General features: G+C 36.2%; 1 protein-coding gene across 1 annotated transcript in view; it reads right to left on the bottom strand.

Moving 5' to 3' along the window:
- Positions 1 to 22,619, bottom strand: part of HHIP (hedgehog interacting protein) — a 90,973-nt gene that overhangs the window by 24,027 nt on the left and 44,327 nt on the right. Inside the window, exons 5-9 of the mRNA XM_008052597.1 lie at positions 7,990 to 8,141; positions 7,418 to 7,591; positions 6,611 to 6,754; positions 2,706 to 2,827; positions 444 to 567 (exon numbers count right to left, since the gene is read on the bottom strand). Of these exons, the coding sequence (XP_008050788.1) occupies positions 444 to 567; positions 2,706 to 2,827; positions 6,611 to 6,754; positions 7,418 to 7,591; positions 7,990 to 8,141 (716 nt within the window). The remainder of the gene's footprint in view (positions 1 to 443; positions 568 to 2,705; positions 2,828 to 6,610; positions 6,755 to 7,417; positions 7,592 to 7,989; positions 8,142 to 22,619) is intronic.

Below are 22,619 nucleotides of genomic sequence, written 5' to 3'. Positions count from 1 at the left end.
AATTTAGGCTACAATTTAATTTTGTTCTGTTGCTCATTGTCCTAAGTATTTGGTAAAAACTAAAATCTTTAGCCTTTTCAGATGATTTAAAAATATTTATACAACTCGTGTAAAACAATAGTTTTCAGATTATCCATTGTCATAGTAAAGTTATGCTGAGGATGAAGGGAAGAGCCTAAATGATATTAAAAAAAGTCCACCTGAAGATATCTCTGCCCTTAAAAATTATTTTATGAACTTGATCAAAGCTGTTGAAAAAGTATCTTTTTGGAAGTTCTTCAATGAAACCACTACATATAGTAGAACTAAAAGTAGATAGTATTTATGTGTGTTCCTAATCTGATGCCCAAAGGGAGACAATCATTTGAATGTTTGTGGTAGTTTGCCAACTGATCAATGTATATGTCATTTAGTATATTAAATTATAGTATCTGAAAACTCACCCATTACGATCTCCAAACACATAGCTTCCATACAGTCTTTCAGATTGACAGCCTCGATACACAAATCCACCAACCAAAGGACCGTTACTGAATGGCTTGAATTCTAAAAGCGATGGCTCACTTTCTGGAAAGAAACATAGTATCAGGTCAAATGAAACATAGTTTCATAAAGTAAAACTCATGTAGGCCAAGCAACAATTACTACAGTAATTTAACTGAAATATATCCCATGATGCAGGAGATAAATTCTTGCTATAACTATCTAATGAAAATAATTTGTCTTTGCTTAAATAGAATCACAATTTAAAGAACCTCCATGCACAGATTAACAAAAGAAGAATGCTCTACAAATGCTTGCTGTTGTTTTAATTGTCAAGATGTACCAAGTTTTCAATGAAATCAAAATTTGGATATTTCAGAGATTATGATTATTTACTTTAGAATCCAAATGCTTTTTAAAAAAACCCCTGAACTTTTTAAGTATCAAATTTTTTGTACAAAAGTTTCTTCATAAACTTAGTAAGTTGAGACAGAACTCTGTCAAAATATATAAAATGTTTGAAAGTCCACACTTTAATGAAAATAAAAACATAGTACATAGAAAGTCTTTAAAAACACATTTATTGTATATTTAAAAACACTGTAACTTACTTAATATCTTCATTTGAGATATTTTAATAGTTTTGCTTATAGAGTTGTGTGGTTAACAAAGCCTATTCCAATAATTCCTTTTGAATGTACATCCCTGTATCTCTAGCTTTCTGTGAATGCCATTATACACTTGAATATGTGTATGTTAACTGCAATGAAAAAGCTCTAAAGCCAGTGACAGATTAATCTGAAAATAATTTTTATGTATTTACTGTTAAATAAGTCACTATCAACAGGTAGTATTTTATGCAAAAGCTCTTGTGGAAAGACAGTAATTTTAGCACTTCTTTCCCTCCCATGTGATTATGATGAATATGATACTATTTTAAAAAGAAGAAAAGAGAAGTTTTAAATAATCAGCACACTGGAAGGCAGCATCATTGAACGGTTAAGGTCAAAAACTCTGGAGTCAGGCAGCTTGGATTTAAATCCAGGCCCTGCCACTTTATGTTGTATGATAATTCATCTTTCTGTGCTTCAGTTTCCTCATTTGAACAACGTGGTCAATGATAGCTCCCATCACACAGAGCTGTTTTGTGGAGGAAGTGAGTAAAGGGTCTGGCATGCCATATGCATTGTAGATGTATTTTTAAATACATAAGTGTAGGACTGTTAATATTGCAAACAGTTTTAGCTGAACCTCAATTAATGTGATTGTTGAATTTAATCTACAGATATAGCCAAAATTCTGTTGAGCTAGTGGCTTAATTACATCTTTTTTCAAGGCACATTATTCTTTGGTTTGACTTTTACAAGATACACACACACACACACACACACACACACACACACAAATACCTGAAAAGTAAAATAACTGAATACCACATGAACTAACACAGCTGCTTCATTCTTGGCATTAAATAAATATCTGTATTGAATGAGTAAATAGAAGAAGCAATCAATTTAATAATCTTAATCTACTATGTTTCCTGATTTATAATAATAATTGGTATATTGCTTCCTTCGAAAGGAATACATATTAAAATATTGAAGAATGCTAAGTGTTTGGAACTTCAATATTATCCAACTTTATATTTTTGTATTCTCTCCAAATATTCTAGTAATCATGTCATTAAAAGTACTGTTCAAATGTCCAATCCTACGACTTGTTTTTACAAGTTGATTACTTTGTTTTCTCTAAAATAAACACTTAAAAAAATTACATTCTTATTTGAAGTACTTATAATTTTCCTAATTGCTGAGATTAGCATGTTGGGTATTGAGAAATTTCTTACCTTTAACACTTGTTTTTTTCTCTGTATATAAGATGTTAGGACAAGTTCTACCTTATTACATTAAATAAATAGAAGTCATTCATCTTTATTCTCTGATGAGTAAAGTATAAGCTGCTGACTTTTGAAGGACCATTAAATTTTTTGGACCTACCGAGAACCATTCATTCCACAGTAATTAACCAGATGGAACCCCTAGGGCTTGTAAGAGTCACTGGACCTTTAAAAAGTGAGCATTTCACTCTCTTATCCCAGTTAAGTCTGTGTTTTTCTGCTTTCCCAAATGCTCACTTTTAAGAAATCTTTTTCTCTTCAACTACTACGTCGACTAAAATAAAACTCAAACTGAAGCAAAATCAGCAAATTATGCTCTACGTACCATAATCTTTCCCCTTTATGATCTGTAGGATTCTGGCTGATGATCTGTTTTTTCCATTGGAGTCTGAACAAAGTATTGTCAAATTGATGTTTATATCAGTGGGATGTCGATCCACAGCGCATCTGCATAACAAAAGCGGGGACACACACGTTAATCCCTACTGGAGTATCTTCCAGGCTCAGACTGGAGATTCTTGACATGGCTAGGGACCCTTCACAGGCTGGCAAGGATCTTATGAGCAATTTAGTCTGGATATTCTAGAAGCTGCTGAAGGAAATGTTCTGATGTGTTTGTTTACTTTGTTGAAGCTTAATGATCTCCGGAGTCTATTTCTTAATTTCTCTTGGTATCTCCTTCTGTTAGGAATGTGCATGCTGTCTTAAAACATTTGTTGGTCTGCTGTTAAGGAATGTCACAGGCATAATACATTGGAAAAGTTTTATAAGAACTGGTGTCATCATCACCCCATATCTGTGCCATACAACATATTAGTTACAGTATTAGTTTTGTTTTTTTCCGAACAAAATCTCTACATTCTAAAACTTAGGCTGTTGTAACAAAGAAAGACATATGTTCTAATTCAGGGAATATGGTAAACCAGGTCCTCACAACATGGAAGTCTTTTACGTTGACTTTATCTTCATGTTCTCCATACCTAATCTGGAGGCTACAGTATCTCTGTGACTTAAGTCCCTGACTGTAAACTCCACGAGGGCAGGTACCACTTTCAACTTCATCACAGTCTTCCTATTACCTGGTTCAAAGCTGGGAAGAACAGAGAGGCTCAATATTTGTATTTATGTAAGTCATTAATGGACTGGGTGTGGGGAGTTTTTGTTGGCGGAAAGAAAAAAAATAATTTTTATTATTTTATTCTTATTAAACTAATCTTTTTAGGCTCATATTGTTAAATAATACAATATCTGAAGTTCTCAAAAATGTGGAAAACAGACTTGCATTGTTTTTACATTTCTCAACCTTGACACTATTGACATTTTGTGCTAGATAATTCTTTGTTTGGGATGACTGTCCTGTGAATTATAGGATGTTTTGCAGCATATCTGGCTTCTACACATTAGATGACAGTAGCGTCACCCCCCTACCTCCCACACCCCACCCCTCTCCATCCCACCCCAGTTGTGAAAACCAAAAACGTTTCCAGACACTGCCTAATGTCCCCTGGGGGCAAAATCATCCCATTGAGAATCATTGTTCTTGGTCAACAAAAATACATTAATTACTTAAAAACCAAACCAAACCATTGGCTACTAAATTAATTTACAAAATGAAAACAATTGGGAATAGGCAAGAGACATAAGAGTCATGTAACAATGATTAAAAAACAAACAAAATCCCAAACAAAAACTGTTGGTTCCAAATGATCCCATTCATGATAGGGAAACTATAAGGCTGACCTGCCAAAGATGGGGTGGTTGTTCTGTGGACACAGTCCCTTTATTGTCCACTTTAGTTCAATGATTCACAGAACACAATGCCTGGCAGGGATCATGACAGAGACATGCTGTGACTTAAGATGGAACTAAAGCCATGTGCGGGTGGGGGGTGGGGGGTGGAGGAGAGAAACATTTCTTGAATCACTTTCCTTTTGAAGATGGAGAAACTTGTGACAAAAAGAGGGTTGACTTGTTTCCAACAAGAAACAGCAAATTGGGAAATAAGGCTAGGTCTCCCAGAGGTGGAGTGGCTGGGGACTGTGAGCTGGGTCCACTGAGAACTGCTTGAGTTTTCTAACCTTCAGTTTCTAATGTAAAAAAGGGGTCTGCCAAGGAACTATAGTATGATACTAGGATGGTGGGTATATGTCATAATCCATTTGTCTAAACCCCTAGTATGTGGGACACTAAGAGCAAACTGTCATGCAAGCTACGGACTCTGGGTGAGTATGACATGTCAATCGTGGCTCACCAATAGTATCAAATGTACCATTCTATGGGGGATGATAATAACAGCACAGGCTGTACATGTATAGAGGTAGGGGTCATATACAAAATGTCTATACCTTATCAATTTTGCTGTGAACCTACAACTGATCTAAAAACAGTCTATTAAAAAAGGGAGGTGGCTTCGAAAGTGGACTGGATGAAGAAATGTGGTACATATACACGATGGAATATTATGTAGCCATAAAGAAGAACAAAATCATGGTCTTTATAGCAATATAGATGCAGCTGGAGATTATGATACTAAGTGAACTATCACAGCAACAAAGAACTGAAGACCACATGTTCTCACTTATAAGCAGGCCCTGATCATTGGTCACATGAGCACAAGGGTGGGATTGGCAGGCACTGTTAGGGGACAGACTTACAGAGGAGAGGGGGGCCACGTGGTAACATACTGGGTACCTGGGCCACTATCAGGGAGAGAGAGGACCCGTTAGAAGCTCAACCTGCACCTGCATGCCACCTACTTATGCAGTAAATCCTCACTTGTATCCCACAACTCAATAAAATCAAATAAAATAAAATAGGGGGTGAGACGTAGGGGGCTGATGCTGAGTCCTGCTGAGAGGCATGAAAGAGATAACGTACACCAAATACTTAGTTCAGCACCCTGCAGCAAAGTGCTTAACAAAAGTGAATTTTACTTTTAGTCAATAACTAACTTAGTTTTCTTTCTGCGTGATTAAAATTGTCTCAGGCTTAAAATACTCTCGGAGGGAAGTAGAATAAGAAACACCAGCTTTTCCTTCTGCCACCAGAGGAGGTAAGACTCCTCACCACAGCACAGGCATCTTGCCACACGTATGGTCTGTAAAGCACCTCATCCCGTGTTTTTGCACTGAGGTTCAGGACCCCTAGGAAAGTTTCGAGAGAGCTCCGGTGGGATTGCGGTGACTCAGGCTGCCCGACTTCAAAGTGCTGCTTTGTGGTGGTATCTGTGAGTTCTGAGCTATGGGAATGGAATGTGACAGTTTCCTCCACATCCTGAACCCACCTTAAGTATTCCCTGTCGCACAGATTTTAAGATCTGCTGAGATGCCAAAAAGGAAATGAACTGTAGACTTGGGCTTTGATGGAGGGGAGGCGAAGGGCATGAGGGATTATAAAAATAAAAAGTTTGAGAAGTATTCACCTTGCACATAGTGAACACTCAATAAACATTAAATAGCAATAATAACTTAGCTAGTGAGTGCACGTGGCCTGATACCTTTTAGTATGAATAATAGACCATAGGCTGGATGAAGCTTTCATCACTGAATCGCTATGTTATACTTTGTAGCATTTTAAAAAATGTTGCCCAAATTTCTCACTTGACACACCTTTTAGTTTTCCTTTCTTTTGGTTCATTCTAGTACAGCAGACAGTCAGTATGAATTTCTTTAGTGTTCACAATTTTTTTTTTCAAAGTGAAAAACAAGTAGACATTCAGCTCACCTCCTTGCAAATTAACACTTAACATGATCGTGTTAAGTGAAGCTACGATAATAAGAACTTTAATTTATTTATAACCTACCAGGCGGGGGTCAGATACACTATTTGGCGCTTTACATACAGATATTTATTTAATTATGGCTGCATCCCTGCAAGACAGTCATTATCACGCCCATTTAATATACAAGGAACTTAGGATTTAGAGGGGTTTAAGGAGACAAACCAAAAAGTGTATTTCTCTAATTTGTTCAGATAGAAGTCATTAGACTAGCCCAGTAGTGTTTATCTGGTTAACTTCACATTTTAAGGTAAATTTTTCTCCATGAATCTGTTCATTTTTTTCCCCCCTAAACTACTTCTCACTTTACTAGAAGACAGAATGCCAAATACTGACTTGGATAACGACCTGGTGTGATTGGGACACAGCCTTAGATACCACCTAGGGCTACTTTGTATCCTCTTTCTTTCCCTCGCTCCCACTTGGCTTATGCGTGTTTGAGATGTTCTCACCTGCCTGGATCATGGAGACCATGAGCAAACACTTCTGGGGGCTGGTTGGTGCTGTTGAAATGTGGGTTGCTCCTTGGGATGGAATAAGGCACGTCGCACATGTCTGTGTCCACATCTAGCCGTAGCACTGAGCCTGTGAAATCACTGAGAAATTGGAGAACATAAGCAAGGCATCAGTGCTTTATGTTTTTGGTTATGTGTTTCCCCTAAAGTAAATGTGAGGAGGTTGCTCTATGGATAAAAGAATCCTCTCCTTCTTTGAAACCAAATGATTGAAGTTCCAAATTCCTCATCATGGGAAATGAAACCAGGGGCGGGTTGGTTTGAGACAAGTGACTGAACCAAGACACAGCTTGATGATGGCCGAGGTCTGGGCTACCAGTAATGCACTGCTTTTTTGCATCAGTCTTCTTTATTTTGTTGCCGATCTGTGTATTTCATGGCCCCCAAAAGGTCCACTGGATGAAGTTCATCCAGTATACAGTGTTGAGAGGCAAAAGGATTTGCAGGGCAGCTGAATGGCAGTTGCCACCCAAAGACACGGGTTCTGCAGATTCTCGGCATTACATGCAGTGGGGACAGCCACGCAGCACAGAACTACATGACAGTGACTTGTTTTGTGACAAACTGGAATATTACAGTAGCGAATGATTGAATTCCTCTTCGTTTTATAAATGCTGATACTGTTAAATATCTAACCAAGGCGATGCAATTCAACAATGCAATGAACTCACTGGCTCTGACCTTTTCTTCTGGTATGTAAGACATTTTAACACCAAGAGGAACTGTTTGTTGTTGGACTTTTACCTTAACCCATCCATTTCTTCCATATCATCCAGGGTGATCATCCCATCACCGAGAATGATGTACAAAAAGCCATCAGGGCCAAAGAGTAGTTGTCCTCCCAGATGCTTTCTGTGGAGTTCTGCAACTTCCAGAAATACTCTGGCTGTTCTCAAGTCAACTTGATGGGGATTTTTTCTACATTGGGAGAAGAAAACAACACCATCATTGTGAAAGATGTAAGGGGGAATCCACCAGCAAGTAAACAGTATGCAGACAGGGAATAAACACCCAGCCCATGAATAAGGAAATAGATCCTTGAAAATGGAGCTGATAAAAACTAATAAAAAATTACATACTTTCTAAGTTTCCCAAGTAGCATTTACGTTGAAAGATAATTGAGGACAAATGACAAAGCCATCATTTTCTCAATTTCTTTTAAAGACACATAGGGGGTTTTAAGCAAGATGGGAATGATGATTGAATTCTTGCCATCTTATGGCTAATTACTTGCAACACTTAAATAAAAAGCGAGTGAAGAGATGATGAAAAAATAAGGTGAAAAATCGGTATGCTCTGATGCATTCGAGTGATACCTGGATACTGTGTATTCCACAACCCTAAGAATGTGGTCATGGGGCCCGATCGCCCACCGTTCTTGGTTGGTGGTATAAGACACATACAGCTTTCCATTTTTCTTGTAATTGGGATGGAATGCGAGGCTTAGCAGTCCTCTTTCATCTCCTCCCTGCAGTCAAATGAAAAACACAAAGAATTGTGAAGTTAATTATGTTCTTTATTGTGTTTCAACTGGAACCCCCAAAATAGTCTCTTTCTTTCTTTTGGATAATCTTTGCCCAACCTCTTTTCTTTTCTTCTGTGCCTACTGCACAAAAAAGGATTATAAAACATTTCACTTTGTGGAACTCTTTAAGGGTTAGAACAAGACAATTGTCTTGTGTGGTTATCTATGCACAAGGGTCTTACACCACTTTTGTCAAGTGATTTGTGTATGTAATCTTGGGACGCTAGGAAGACAAGTTTAAGTGCTGTGAAGAATTCTTTTCTGGGTTACTAGGTTGCTTGTAGTTCATAGAAGACAAATAAAAAGGTTCATAATCAACAGTCACTTCTAATCCAAGTCTCCAAAACCTAAAACCCAGTGTGGGCTGCCAATTCCCACTGTCTTGGCAATATGTTTAGAAAACAGTTAAATTGCTTGTGTAATATATAAACCTTTGCTTTACCCTAGAGGCATCTGCATCAGTTGTCCCAACGATGGTGGTCTGTTCATCATAGCTGAGTAACAGACAGCCTTGGCCTATCTAGATAGAATGAGGCATTTTTACATGGATCCCTTTGCTACATAGAGTTTTTCTTTATAGAAGGATGAAGAGGGAGGAGGGCTACCCGCCAGGGCTGTGGTAGAGGTGGGAGAAATTGCTGGAGAGGAAAGGGGACACTAGGAAAGAAAAAGAAAATCCCACACTACTTTCTTTTGTTATTATATAAATGTCAAGGACTGTATACATTAGGCATGCCAAACGCTATAACAATTAAAACATCATCATGTTCTTAAATAGAAAGGCATTTTATCTTTATTTTCTGCTGCTTGTTGAAATTCGATATGGTCTTAGCCTTTGTTTTATCCCACAAGTAGTCTAGGAATTTCTATAATGAAGCCAAGGATCTAAAATTATCTAGATCAGAACCTTAAAGTTCGTACACTAGTAAGCCAGGGAGCACTTTCTCTGGAGTCTGGTGCATTATCCACAATGGTGAAAAACATGGCACAGACTGAACGTTGCAACTGCTGATAGGATAGTACCGTATTTATTCCATTAAACATTATGGCACCTTCTATGGCAAAAGACTAGGAGAAGCTATTCTTTCTGAGAAGAAGTGTTAGAGGAGGAAAAAAAAATCTTCAATACTGCCACTTCTTCACAAAGCTGTGCTTAGGAATGGAAGTGCTCTTATAATTTTCATCCCACAGAATGTTAGCACATGTTACTAGCAAAGCATAGAACTGTTTGTAGTTACTCCACATGAATTTCAACATTTTAGGCATAGAAGTTCACTTTGAATAAAGATTGCTTGATTTGTTTCCTGGCTTAGAGTAAACTGTTTTTAGATATACACCACCCCAAATAGATATATAGCATCCAAACTTTGAGAATATATAAATAATACAATGGCTGCAAATATCTCAGAACTACCAAATTGTTATTTAAATGTTGAAAATGTCAACTTTTTGCACATCACACTATGTGTAATTTTAATTTTAATCATCAGGGTAAGATTCTAATAACTGATTTATGAATGAGTGCCTGTCTTTTAGATTTTCTTGTTATGAGGATTTTAATATTGACTTGATGTTTCTGTTTTTTCTCTTATATCTTTATTAAATAAAAAAAAAAAATCTCTTGGCTTTCTTATCAGATATCGGAAGCCAGGATGTGTAACTAAGATTCGATTGTAGAGAAGCCATTGCACATTTAAACCTCCTTGATGGATTGTCTAAGGGGGCCCAGGGGTGGGATTTAGTTTGCGATTAATTCTTCTCTTGAATATATTTCCCTCTAAAGCTGAGACTGCAGGTTAAGTACTGCATGCCTGCTTCACAAATGTTTGTGTTCCACTGTAAGAAGCTTTTATTGAAAGTAGTTCTTTGTAGTTTTTAATCAAATCATCAGAAATACAATTTGAACTGGATAGCAACATGGTTTAAAACTGTGCTGGTCGCTTTTCAGGAATTAGGAATGTAGAATTAATGCATTGTGGAAAGATAGATGGGAAAAGAGATTTAAACAAATCCACAAGTGACAGAAGACAATTGTTCATTTCAGGGATATACCTGTCACATAATTGACTTTGGGGTATCATTCACATTTACTAAACAGTGCCAAATATCCAAACAGAATGAGACATGTGAATGACAGAGAAATAGATTTTTTAAAAAGTAATTTAAAAAGTCAGTAATTCTGACTTTTTCAGATTATGGAATTTACATTTGATTACTCATTATAAATGATCCCATTTAAAAAAATCAGTTTCTGGGTGTAACATAGTGTCTTGGTTGATTTAGAAACTTGACTACCCTTAAGTCATTTCAGAGAAATACTTTCATAACTATGTTGATAAAAATTTAATGTACTATGTAAATATCCTAGATTGTCTCTCAAATATAGCTTTTAACATTTTATAACAGGACTCCGAAATGTTCAGAGATTAGGAAGGAAACATATACCCAGGAGATTAAAGTATTGATAGGCTCGCATTTCATTTGAATTTGTCTTCAGAGTTATGCTATCTATTAAATTAAAATATGTTACTGAGAGATCATTATTGAACTCTAAAATGTAAACCTGTCTTTGAGATCTAGGTCATTTTTCAAGGTCTATAGAAAGAAATAGGTTGATTGGGCACTGAAGGGTTAACTTTGAACCAAAGTCAGTTAAAGGCCACAACATCAGAAACACTACCAGACACTTAAGGCCCCCAGATCATCTAAGGCTGCTTCAACTATAGACTTCACTAGGGCATACCTTGGTCCGGCCTGAGAGCTTGAACATTGGCACCTGGGTCCAGCACCGGCCAGAAGACCAGATCCCACTGCCCCCCGCCCCTGAGCCTGGTATGTTTTCTTTCTATGGTCCCCTTTTTCCTAGCTCCTAATGTCTGTGTTCAAAGTCTGGTACCATTGGTCTATGCCCCGTCCCAAATGTTCTATTCTCTTTACTCTGTTTCAAAACATGATAACCCAGCTTTAGAGGCTCAGCAGAAAAAAACCACCAAAGCCCTGATGCCAGTGTTACTGACACTTCTCCTTCTTACTCCTTCCCAGGCTTTCTCTGCATGATGTGTGGCTTTATGGCTCAGAGTATATGGAATCAAAATCATGTGCTCCTTCCAGAAATGTTAACTACTGAACAGAGTCTTGGGAGCATCTGGGGAGAATAAACTTCTAGTGATTAGTTGTGCCAAGCTGGCTAAAAACAAACGGAATGGCAAATGAAAGATTCCTGATCCAGGGAGCCACGCCTTTCAAAAAGACATTTACTTCTAACATTCTACTTTTGAAAACTGTTAAGCAAAGTTCAAAATGTTTATTGTTACTCATGTGAAAAGCAGTGATTTGTCCAAATATTCACATTATATTTTGAACTTTGTTAAATATTGAACACTTTGTGTGCATGTTACACTTCTGGAAACGCACAGACAGCATTGCCAGAACCGAGCTCAAAACCAAATGGGCAAAAGTAATTTCTACACAAGACTTTAGGGTTTCCTTTGCTTGGGTACCACTTTTATGTTTTCCTTTAACTTTCTGACTGGTGCCTCACCCAAGCATCATAGGCTACCACGAGTGCTTCCCTACCCCTATGCTCAGCTCTCCCAATGCTATATCAACTTCTGGACAGCCCCAAGTCAAGAACAAATAACTGCTCAAATTTGGAATGTTGACTGACTTGAGAGTAATGTCCTTACACTTACGCATTTTACCACCTGGAGATTGATGCTTGGTTTCAGAGTAAATCACAAAACCCTCCTCAGACACTGTCTGCCATTCTAGTTACCACTCAACTCATAGCAAGTTCATAGGATCCACAGAAAATAGATAAAACCCCTAAATGAAGAGTACTGGTGACTTCAGTATAAGATCAGAACTACTCCTGTGGTTTTGGCATAAACTCTTCCCTGGTGAGCTGATCAAAGATCTAACCAACTAAGACAATAAAAATAAATCCCTGCCATTAAGAATACTGTATTTCTTTTCTTTGAATAACAAAGTACTCATTTAAAAGAGAGCAGTAATCATAAAATGATTATAACAGAAAGTTTTTTTTCTTTTTTGGGAGACGTTGTAGGGCACAGTCTTCCACTGTGACATTCGAGACAACATTCCCTTCAGACTTTGCATGTGGTTAATTTTTTCTGATTTCTGTTTTTTTCTAAATTTGTCTTTTTCTCCTTCAGGGAATGCCAATTTTTACATTTGAGGACACACAGGTTTTCTCAGTGACCTTTTTTGGCAAGTGACTGACTTCAAATTCAGTTGTCCATAACATGGCCCCATGGTATTAAGAAAGCAAATAAACAAACTAAAGTAAATAATGCAATACTGTGGTCAAGATACTATTTGCTACTGCTTTGTTAAATTGTTTTTTTAAATTGAACTCTTATTCAACAAATATTTATTAAATTCCTATTATGTGTTAGGCATGATGGTTGGTCCTAGACATAAGACAATCAAAAAGAATAAATCCTTGCCCTCTGTAAGTTTATATGAGGAAACATAACAAAGTCTAGTTTTGAGTTGTTTCGTTCCCACAACTCTCTCTATGATGTACATTTTTGGGGAGGTTAAACAACTCCACACTATTAGAAATGTGCATGACTAAAGAACAAGTGCTAAAGAGGAGAAATAAACATTCTTAGTTAGTTTTGAACATAAAGGTTAATTCATATATTAGCACCCGAGGTTTCTCCACTCTACAACTTGATAAGAAAAAGAGGGAAAAAAACTTGGTTACATGAGGAATTAGGCAGTTTCTACAAATATTTTATTTTTTATGGACATAACACAGGTGCACAGGTGCACAGGTATGAATGAAGACCTCTGGTAAAATTGTTGGTCTCTTAATATCAAAGGAATTTCTGAGAATTAACATAAGAACAGAGTGGTGTTTTTTTGATTCTCCATAAAATATATACTTCTACTTTAAGGCAGGTTTTCACATTTCCTTTATTAATTGTCATTCATTTGCCTCTGTTTTCCTGGTATATACCATGAAAAGAAAAAGAGGACTTGAAGACTAACATGGGCCCTTCCTCATGCAAATTTATGCTTTCTCTTAGACTACAACCTTTTGCTACTCAGAAATGGGAAAAACAGGTTTGTTTGGGAATTGTTAGTTCACACACAACACCAGATTATATTAGTTTTCTATTGATGCTGTCATATTACCATTAACTTTGTGGCTTAAAACAACACACATATGTTATCTTAGTTCTGTAGGTTAGAGTTCAACATGGATCTCAGAGGCTAAAATAAATATGTTGGCAGAGCTGAGTTCCTTTCTGGAGGTTCTAGGAGATATCCACTTCCTTTCCTTTTCCTGTTGATAGAAACCACCTGTATTTCCCAGTGTGTGTCTTCTTCCTTCCATCTTCAAAGCCAACAATAGTGGTTTGTTGAGTCCTTCTCGTCTCACATCACTCTGACCTTCTTGGTCTCCCTCTTCTACTTTTTAGGACTTGCCATTACACTGAGCCCACTCAGATGATCCAGGATAATATCCCCATGTACTGAGGAGAAGGAGGAGACCATATGATATAATGTGGGCATATGACACTCTCTTGTAAGAATTCAATTAAGAGCAAAATTCCCACATTAATGACATGGATATTAATGACACAGAAAAGGTGAAATTAAATGTGTATACACCATTTCTACAACTGGAGAACAATTTTTACATTTTAGGCTTATTAAAACTGTATTATTTTGCTTTGTTTATAAGCGGTGAAGCACACTGGAGAGTATTGATTTTTTTCCCCCAATTCCCCAAAAAGATAAGAAACAATGCTTTTTTTTTTTTTTTTTTTTTTTATGATTCCAAAAGTCTAATTTGGTTTCAGAAGAGAAGTCAATCCCCTGAAGACCCTGAGTAGGCTTATGGGAGGGGCTGCATGATTTGGTTCTGTTGTATAATAAAAATATGCCTGTATTCTCTCTCCAGTTCCTGGAACAGAGCTCCTACAATTCTTGGAATTTCCTGAGAGATAGGAGAGTCTTTTCTTTTATTCATAAGGAACCTTTAATCCCACCTGGGTTTTTGCTATTGAGCTGACTATTGGTGAGCCCCTAGTTAGCCTCAGGATGAGGGCTGGTGGCCAGAGGAACCAACCATGTGATTAGAGAATTGGAACCTTCATGCCCCATCCCCCCCAGGGAAGGAGAGGCACTGGAAGTTGAGTTCAATCACCAATGGCGAGTTAATCAAGCTAGCCTATGTAATGAAATCTTCCTAAAAACTCTAAACAATGGGGTTCATAGAGGGTGGCACACCCAGAGAGATCATGGGAGCATTGCACAGCACCCCTTTCCCTATGCATCTCTTTCAGTTGGCTGTTCCTGAATTATATCCTTTACAATAAACCAGTAATAGTAAGTAAAATGCTTTTCTGTGTTCTGTGAGTTGCTCCTGTGGCTTATTGAGCCTAAAAGGGGGTTATAGGAACCCCCAAATTTGTAGCTTTCTGGGCAGAAATTTGGGTAGTCTGGGAACCCCATGTGTGGCTGGTGTCTGAAGTAGGAACAGTCTTGTAGGACTGAACCCTTAATATGTGGGCTCTGAACTAAGTTCGGATAGTTGGTGTCAGAATTGACTTGACCTGTTGGACACCCAGTTGGTATGGGAGAACTGGTTGGTGTGAGAAAAGAAGACCTCTCATCTGGTGTCAGAAAACACCCCAGGAAGAACCTGAAAAGTTACTTAGCCCATTCTATTTTCTAGGGAAAAGGAGATCATCATAAGTCTACTGAAGAAGTTAAAGTCAAAGAATACTTGGAACAATTTGGTAGTCTTTCATTCATATACACCATACTCTTGAATTTAACTTTTTCCCCTAAAGTTAAATTTGGGAAAGATGTAAAATATCTCGTGCCATTTTGTTACTCATTTTTTGGGCTTTTCTTGCCTTTACTCTTCTCTGAGGATAAAACCACCCACAATATACTGAGAACCTATCACTTCTAGTACTAATTCTCCTCTTTCTGTTAAAATTTCCTTTACTTTTCTAGATTTGGTGGTTCTTTTAACTTACTCCAATTAAATGAAGGTTGAGCCTCAAGGTATCTCTTCTGCTTAATTATGTTTACCCACTTTTTTAGTACTCCAAGAAAGTATAGGCATGTGGTGCTTAACACTGAGGCTACGTTTGAGAAATGTTTCAATAGGCAATTTCATCATTGTGTGAGCATGATGAAGTGTGTTTTCACAAACCTAGATAGTACAACCTACTACACATCTAGGCTATATGGTAGGGCCTATTGCTTCATAGCTACACACATGTACTTCATGTTACTGTACTGAATACTGTAGGTAATTGTAACACAGTGGTATTTGTTATCTAAACACAGAAAAGGTACAGTTAAAATATGGTAGTACAGTCTTTTGAGACCACTAATGTGTCATTGACCAAAATGTCATTACTCATGACAGTATATACAGTCTTCAAATGCGGGTGGGATGCAAGCTCACCTCTGTTATACTCCGTTACATCTGACAAGGAAATCTGCCTGCTTCAGATGAAGTTGGAGAGCTACGAGAAGATATCTAACATTTCTTAATTTTGGGACGTGTCTCATGGAGTACATAATCTCTGTATGTAGCGATTGGTCCATGTTAAGTCTGTGTTTAGGACAGCACATTTTATCTTCTTAAGGTTGCAAATGCAAAGACAGACTAGAAAAGTAAATGGGTAAAAAAAGATATTCCACATGGAGACAAGCTACCCGAAAGTCACAGTTCTCTATTCTCTTCAAACAAACAAATCAGTCACACCAGTTTAAAGTTATAGCCTACTCAGAGTGAAGATACTAGAAATGACTATTTTCTAGAATTTTCAGCTTCATATCTCCCTATTCCATATACTAATGTTCTTTTGACATTTCCACCTATGAGGAAAACATATATACATATTTAGTTATACACTTAAAGCTATCACAGTCACAATATTTTATGTATGTACATAATTTATTTTATATGAAATTTATATATCTCACATGGAATTAAGTTTATTGTGTTCATATTTCTATTTCTTTCCTAGGTCTTTTACCTCTTTGAACTGTGTCATTTGATACATTATGGTGTATTAGAGATGGGTTTGACTTTGTCTTGTACTTTTTACCTTGCCCAGGCAGCAGTATATGCACCCAAAGAATCCAAATAATATTCTAGAATGGCTTGAACACTAGGGAGTATCTGCCTCAATATGTCCAATGCTAATAGTATCTGTAGTATTCCAAAGTTTTCTAAAATACCTCCTCTAAAAGACAAAGCGCTTCGATCAAATTAAATTGCATGAGGCATCAATTTGAAATAATGAAACGGTAAACCTATAAAAAGCATAAACTCTTCTCAAAAACAATATCCTAGTGCTAACCACTTTTTTGAAGAAAGACATTTATAGAAATATTGATGATGTTTAGCATAATCAAAGCTCTTATACTGTGTGTTTAGGTTAAATGAAAATCAATTAACAAAGGTTTAACAAAAACTACATGAATATCCATGGGAATTAAAAATGAATAAAAATGACAATAAAATAAAGCTTTGTAACTTCACTAAATTGTTCGATTACAATCTACAGCTTAGATTGTTGTTGCACCTTAGTTTTAAAAAGTATACATTGCTAGACTGAATTGTAAAAGGGTAAACTTTGGGTAACTAAAATTTAGACACGACAAAATGTCAGATATGTAAATTAGGAACTAGAACAAATCTCCAATGGACTGTAAGCTTTTTGAGGGTAGGGACTACATCTTAGTATTTCTGGTGTCTTACATGGTACCTTATGGACTATGGAGGCACAGACTGTACCTCCTTGCCATAATATAAATACTGTACCATGTATTGAGCCCTCACTGTGTCCCAGAGACTGTGCTAAGTAATTTGCAAGCATTCTTTTGTTTAAACTTTATAATAACTCTAGAGTTTGATACTGTTTTATTATTATCCTTATTTCCTGTATAAGGAAAAGCAGCATAGAGGATTTGAATGCCCAAAATACACAGCTAGAAGTGGCAAAACAGAGATCAGCTGTGATTGGAAGACAAATAATGTTAACTATTATGTTACACTGCCCCACCAAATATTTTCCAAGTGAAGAATAGATCGTATTCTCTCATCGGCATTCGTTGTTCATGAATGGATATATAGTCTTTTCTATATAGTTGTGAAACAGGAAGACTGTTTTAAAACAGTCTTAGTCTTGTGAAGTTCTACAGGAGAATAAACCAAAGCTTATCTCTCAGTTATTCTAACTTATATATGTTATGCTAATGTAAATGGCTCAGTTATTTTAACTTATATGGGCTATAATGAAATATATATCTCAGTAATTTTGACACAAACATTAATTTAAGCTTTAAAGTAGTATTCTGAGGGTAAATGAACTCCCTGGGAAAAAAGTCCTGATTGGTGTAAAATTCCATGATGTAAGTATTCTCACCGAGGCAAATGATAGTGCCTTTGTAAAATACCTTGACTCTATCTCATAAGGCTGCTCAGATAATCAAAGAAGATAAGGTACAATTACTTTATGAATTCCAAAGTACTATTTGAATTGAGGATATAGCTATTACAGTGGACAAAGAGGTAAGAACTATCCTTGCCTTCAATTATGTTATAAAGTAGTAAGATTCTGAAGTAGGGAATGTGATTTTGAAGTAGAGAATGTGAGGTCCTACATTTTAATCAGTTGAGGAATGCATGTATATTATGTAGAGGAAGTATTATCTTGCTGCCTGCCATCCAAGGAACTTTTGGACTTCAGAAAATTGCAGGCATGGAAAGGCACATTAAAACTTATATTTAGCACCAGGGTCACCACATACTTTTGATAAAGATCTGTGTATATATCTTCTCAGGAGATTTAGGTGGTATGTGTTACCAGCGGTTTATTAATGAATGATTTGCAAGGCTTGAGGTCATTTAAATTTTTATTCAAGAGTTGATACATACTACTGTAGGAATATAGTTTTTTCTCCAATTAAAGATATATATATATAAGGAGAGAGAGAGAGAGAGAGAGAGTGAGAGAGAGAGAGTGTGTGTGTGTGTGTGTGTGAGAGAGAGAGAGAGAGAATTTGTATATTCTATAGTTAAATATATAGCAATTTATTTAGTAAACAAAGATGAGGGGTCAGAGAAACAAAACCCAGTATTTGTATGTCCTCTAATGGCAAATCACAAGGCATTTCCTCCTTACCCCAAATAAATCCTCTATAAAAATGCACTTCCAATATTTATTATAAAAAATTTGCATTTCTGGTAGTGGCAAACACCTGTGAAAGTTATTTCAGAGCAATATTGACTAATATTACACATATTTATATAAACAGTAAAAGATACTGAATTTAGATTCAAATTTGGATATTCAGTTATAAACTAAAGAAGAATGTAAGATTACTTAAGAAGTATGTGAAAATATGCACTTCCATTAAAAATATACATATCACCAAAGACTAAATGATGTCACAGATGATGTCATATTTGTTTGTGTTTGGAGAGATTCACTTCTTTCTTCTCTCACTCTTTCACCGATTTCCTTCTTAGGACCATTTTTAAAGCAAAAATAGTTAGAAAAATTACTAAATTGACAAATGTTGGGCAAATCTTGTTATAAATGAGAATAACTACTTAGGGATAAGGAAGGCAATTTAGAAAACACATTAACTTCTGCAGACCCCCTTATAATTTATGATTCTTGGTAACAACGTCTTTCTATTGACTTGCAACTTGGAAGTATCTTTATTAGAATGATTTAGTCTATGAGTCTATAATAAAGACAAAGAATTTTTCATACTGTAATAATAATAATCTGATGAACACAAGGACACAAGGACTGTTAACTTCCATAAAAATAAAAGTTAATTTTATGGAGTTCTTAGAATATTATATTTTTAAATTTAAAACTAATGAAAGAAAATGGACTCATATGATTTCATTTACCATCTTGAAAGCTAGAATCTCTGAGGCATAAAGTCTCACCATTTTATTTTAAACATTAAACCCAGTAATATAAAGTGAGTTTCCTTGATAATTTCATGAGATTTATACCTCTGTAGTCTGAAAAACCTTTGTTCTCCTGTCAGAAAATAGGAGATTCAGGTCCTTTTCAATAAAAGAAAAAAAATTTTAATGTTAAAGATAAATACTTAGTTACAGCAAAGGGTATAAAATTGTTTTTAATGAATTTGACCTCTTGCTTTTATAAAGTTTGTTTTTTATGATGTGTGGCTAATATGGTGGTCATGCAGCTAAAAGCATTATCTTCACATCATTATATAGAAATACAATACTGGTAGACTTGAGTTTCCTAGTCATGTTTCACTACTCTTGGCCATTCTATATTTCCCATTGTTACTCTAAATAAGAACTCAAATTGACTTATATGAGAGCAAACATTAAGCAATTAAGTAAGATTATTGCTTTGAAAAGAAACCTTGAAAAAAACCTCAACAGTTTAGACCACCAAGGAACACTAATAAATTTAAGGAAATATGAGGTTTCCTTCATGTGACTTCTCTTGAAAAGTTATGCAATAGATTGCTGGAACTTCAAGGTCATATAAAAATTATGGTACTTTAAAATTTATTTTCTGAGTAGAGTTTGTATTTACATGATTTATATGTCAACTAAACTTGCAATGTACCGAAGTAGCAGAATTTGATTCCTTGAATCTTTGATAATTTCATTAAGCACTACTTTACTAAATGATCAAATGCTGAATTCTAGCAACATTAAAAGATTAAAATATGATCAATCTAAACATTCTTTTTTATATTTACAAATTATTCTTATTTCAAAATAGCTTTAGTTACAACTCAATATTTAGAAAATAAACATTTGCTATGCCTCACATATCTAAATTAGGCAACTCTTTTGATATTTGAGATTTAACACATTTACACTAATTCTAAATAAAAACTATTAATATACATTTCTGAGTAAATGCAGTTTTAGTATTAAATTATGTAACAATTTAAAACATAAAACCTCAAAGTTCCATGTTCTCTATAATCAGAAAATTCTAATACTATTTGATTAAGACAGAATAAATGTGGGAACTATATATTATAGATATCTGAAAAATCTGGACTTTGTCCAGATTTAAGATAGAAAAGTGATTATAAAATCAGAATAATATTTATAAGTAAAGCAAGTATAAAAGGAGGGTTTGTATTTCTTAAGTTTAAAGAAGAAAAATTGAGGAGTACGAGTAACCTTCCTTAAGTACCTGAGGGTTTATTTGAAGGAGGACAGTATCTGTTTGGACTCCTTTTCCATAGACGTTTCCCCAGTAAGATAGTTTACAATGGAAAAAAGTTCTGTTCCCTATAATTGTTAACATAATGGAAACTTTAAATACCTAGGTATAGTATAATTTTGGACCAAAGGGAAGAATTTGGGGGAAATTCTGATATTAAAATTGCCTGAGACTGTGTTCTTAGTTAACTGAGAAAAGAAATAGTTAGAAAGACTGATTGGTTTTCTAGTATGTTCATAATTCAACACATGTAGCAATTTGGACAAGACTGATGCAAATTAATGCTTCCTGTTTTAATTTCCAGAATCACCATGCACAGACAAGTTCCTGGTTCTAAATCATAGGACAAATGAAGTGTTTGCACCTACTTTCCTGAATGTCAGCACCCCCTCTCTTCAACTCCTGTAATGTCATTAGCATGCATCCTTGCTCATTGCACAACTCTTGCTCTGAGATTCCAGCACTTTACGCAGTCATCAAGGGACAAATACGGTAAGCCAGTTGCTTCAGTGTCCTTGTGTATCAAATTCCTATTTATTCATAGCACGATGTATAAGAGAATGGGCTTAGGGGTTTAGGCTATCTAGATTTGCAACTTGGCCCTCCCACTTGCTAACTTTTTGACTTTGGGAAAGTCACCTTAGCCTCTCTGGGTCTCAGTGTCTCAGTTTTGCCACCTTCAAATCAGGGCCATTTCCTACCTCTTAGGCTGTTGTGAGGTAGTGCATGGAAAGATAGGAGGATGTTTCCTGCCATACTGTTGTTGCTCAATAAAAGTTGGGCATGGTTACTATACGCCATGACCGAGGCTATTGTATTCTAGTTGGGAAAGAGACTTGACACAAGTAAGGCTACAAATCAGTACACAATTCAATTTTGGAGAGGACTATAAAAGACAGAATAGGGTGTTATTGGAAAGAATATTGGGGGAATCTAATTTAGACTAGGGGGTCAGGGAAAGCCTCTTGAAACATGTGCATGCAAGACTTCAAGGATGAGAAAGGAGCCAGAGATGAGAAAGAAAGTTCCAGAGAAAGAAAGAACAGCATTTCCCAGAGAGTTACTTTATGAATACTGAGTGTGATTCTCTGGGAAAAGAGACATGGAAGAGTACAAAAATATGTGGATCCTCCCATAAAATTGTGGAGAATTTTAGTTATCAGAGGACACAAGTAAACATAGCGGAAGCCGGGTGTGGTGGTACGTGCCAGTAGTTCCAGCTACTTGTGAGGTTGAGGCGGACAGATAGCCTGAGTCCACTGGGTGGGACTGGGTGACAGAGTAAGACTACGACTCATAAATACATACACACACACACACACACACACACACATACATACATACATACATACATGAATTGGAAAGAATGTGGGCTCTATAATAAGAGAGTTGGGTTTGAATCCTTGCTTTGTGACTTTCAGGCTGTTTGGGGAAATAGTTTAGTATCCCTGAGTTTCAGTTTTTTTCTATGACGAAGGCATTAAAACTTGTACTTCACAAGATGAGCTTTTTTAAAAATGAAAAACACAAACATTTAAAGTGACGAGTAGTCAGCTGGCACATATTCGTTGCTCACTAACCAGCTTTCTACTTTATCACAATGGGGATGGGTGGCTAGGGGGCGGAGGTTAGCTGTTCGTGCACGTGACAGTAGGCAACAGGAGAGCTATCGCTAATTGCACTTAAGGGTTGAGAGTTTAAGATCATGCCCAGGGATGAACGGTCATTTCGTTTTTCAGCAAATTAATCTCTCAGAGAAATGGCACCAAACCATGGTGTCACCCTCAAAGTGTACAAGGTCAGCTCTAGCAGAAATGACAATTCAATGATTCTTCCTTAGCACTTATATACTTTTTCCATTTTATTAGAAAAGTGGTTTTTAAAAAAATTTTCATGGTTTCAGGTGAAAAATTATAACTGGATCAAATGTCTATTTTTTTCCCCTCATTTGATGCCACGTGTGACAAAGTGATTTTAGGGTGAGGGTCTTGGAAGGGACAATGCTGTTGGCACTTATGCTTTTCATGTGGGGTATTTGTAGTCAAGTTGCTTGTTTTACTGGATGACTGGAATTAATTAAAATCAAATTTCAAGTTGATTTTAAAAGGCATCTCCTTTCGTATATATGAAATCTAAATTTACATAGAACTATTTGAGTAAATAAATA

Source organism: Carlito syrichta, unplaced genomic scaffold (genome assembly GCF_000164805.1).
Source record: "Carlito syrichta isolate Samal-C Ts95f unplaced genomic scaffold, Tarsius_syrichta-2.0.1 Scaffold283471, whole genome shotgun sequence".
NCBI classification, from domain to species: domain Eukaryota; kingdom Metazoa; phylum Chordata; class Mammalia; order Primates; family Tarsiidae; genus Carlito; species Carlito syrichta.
Note: the sequence above shows the minus strand (reverse complement) of the source record. Positions and strands in the feature narration are given on the sequence as shown.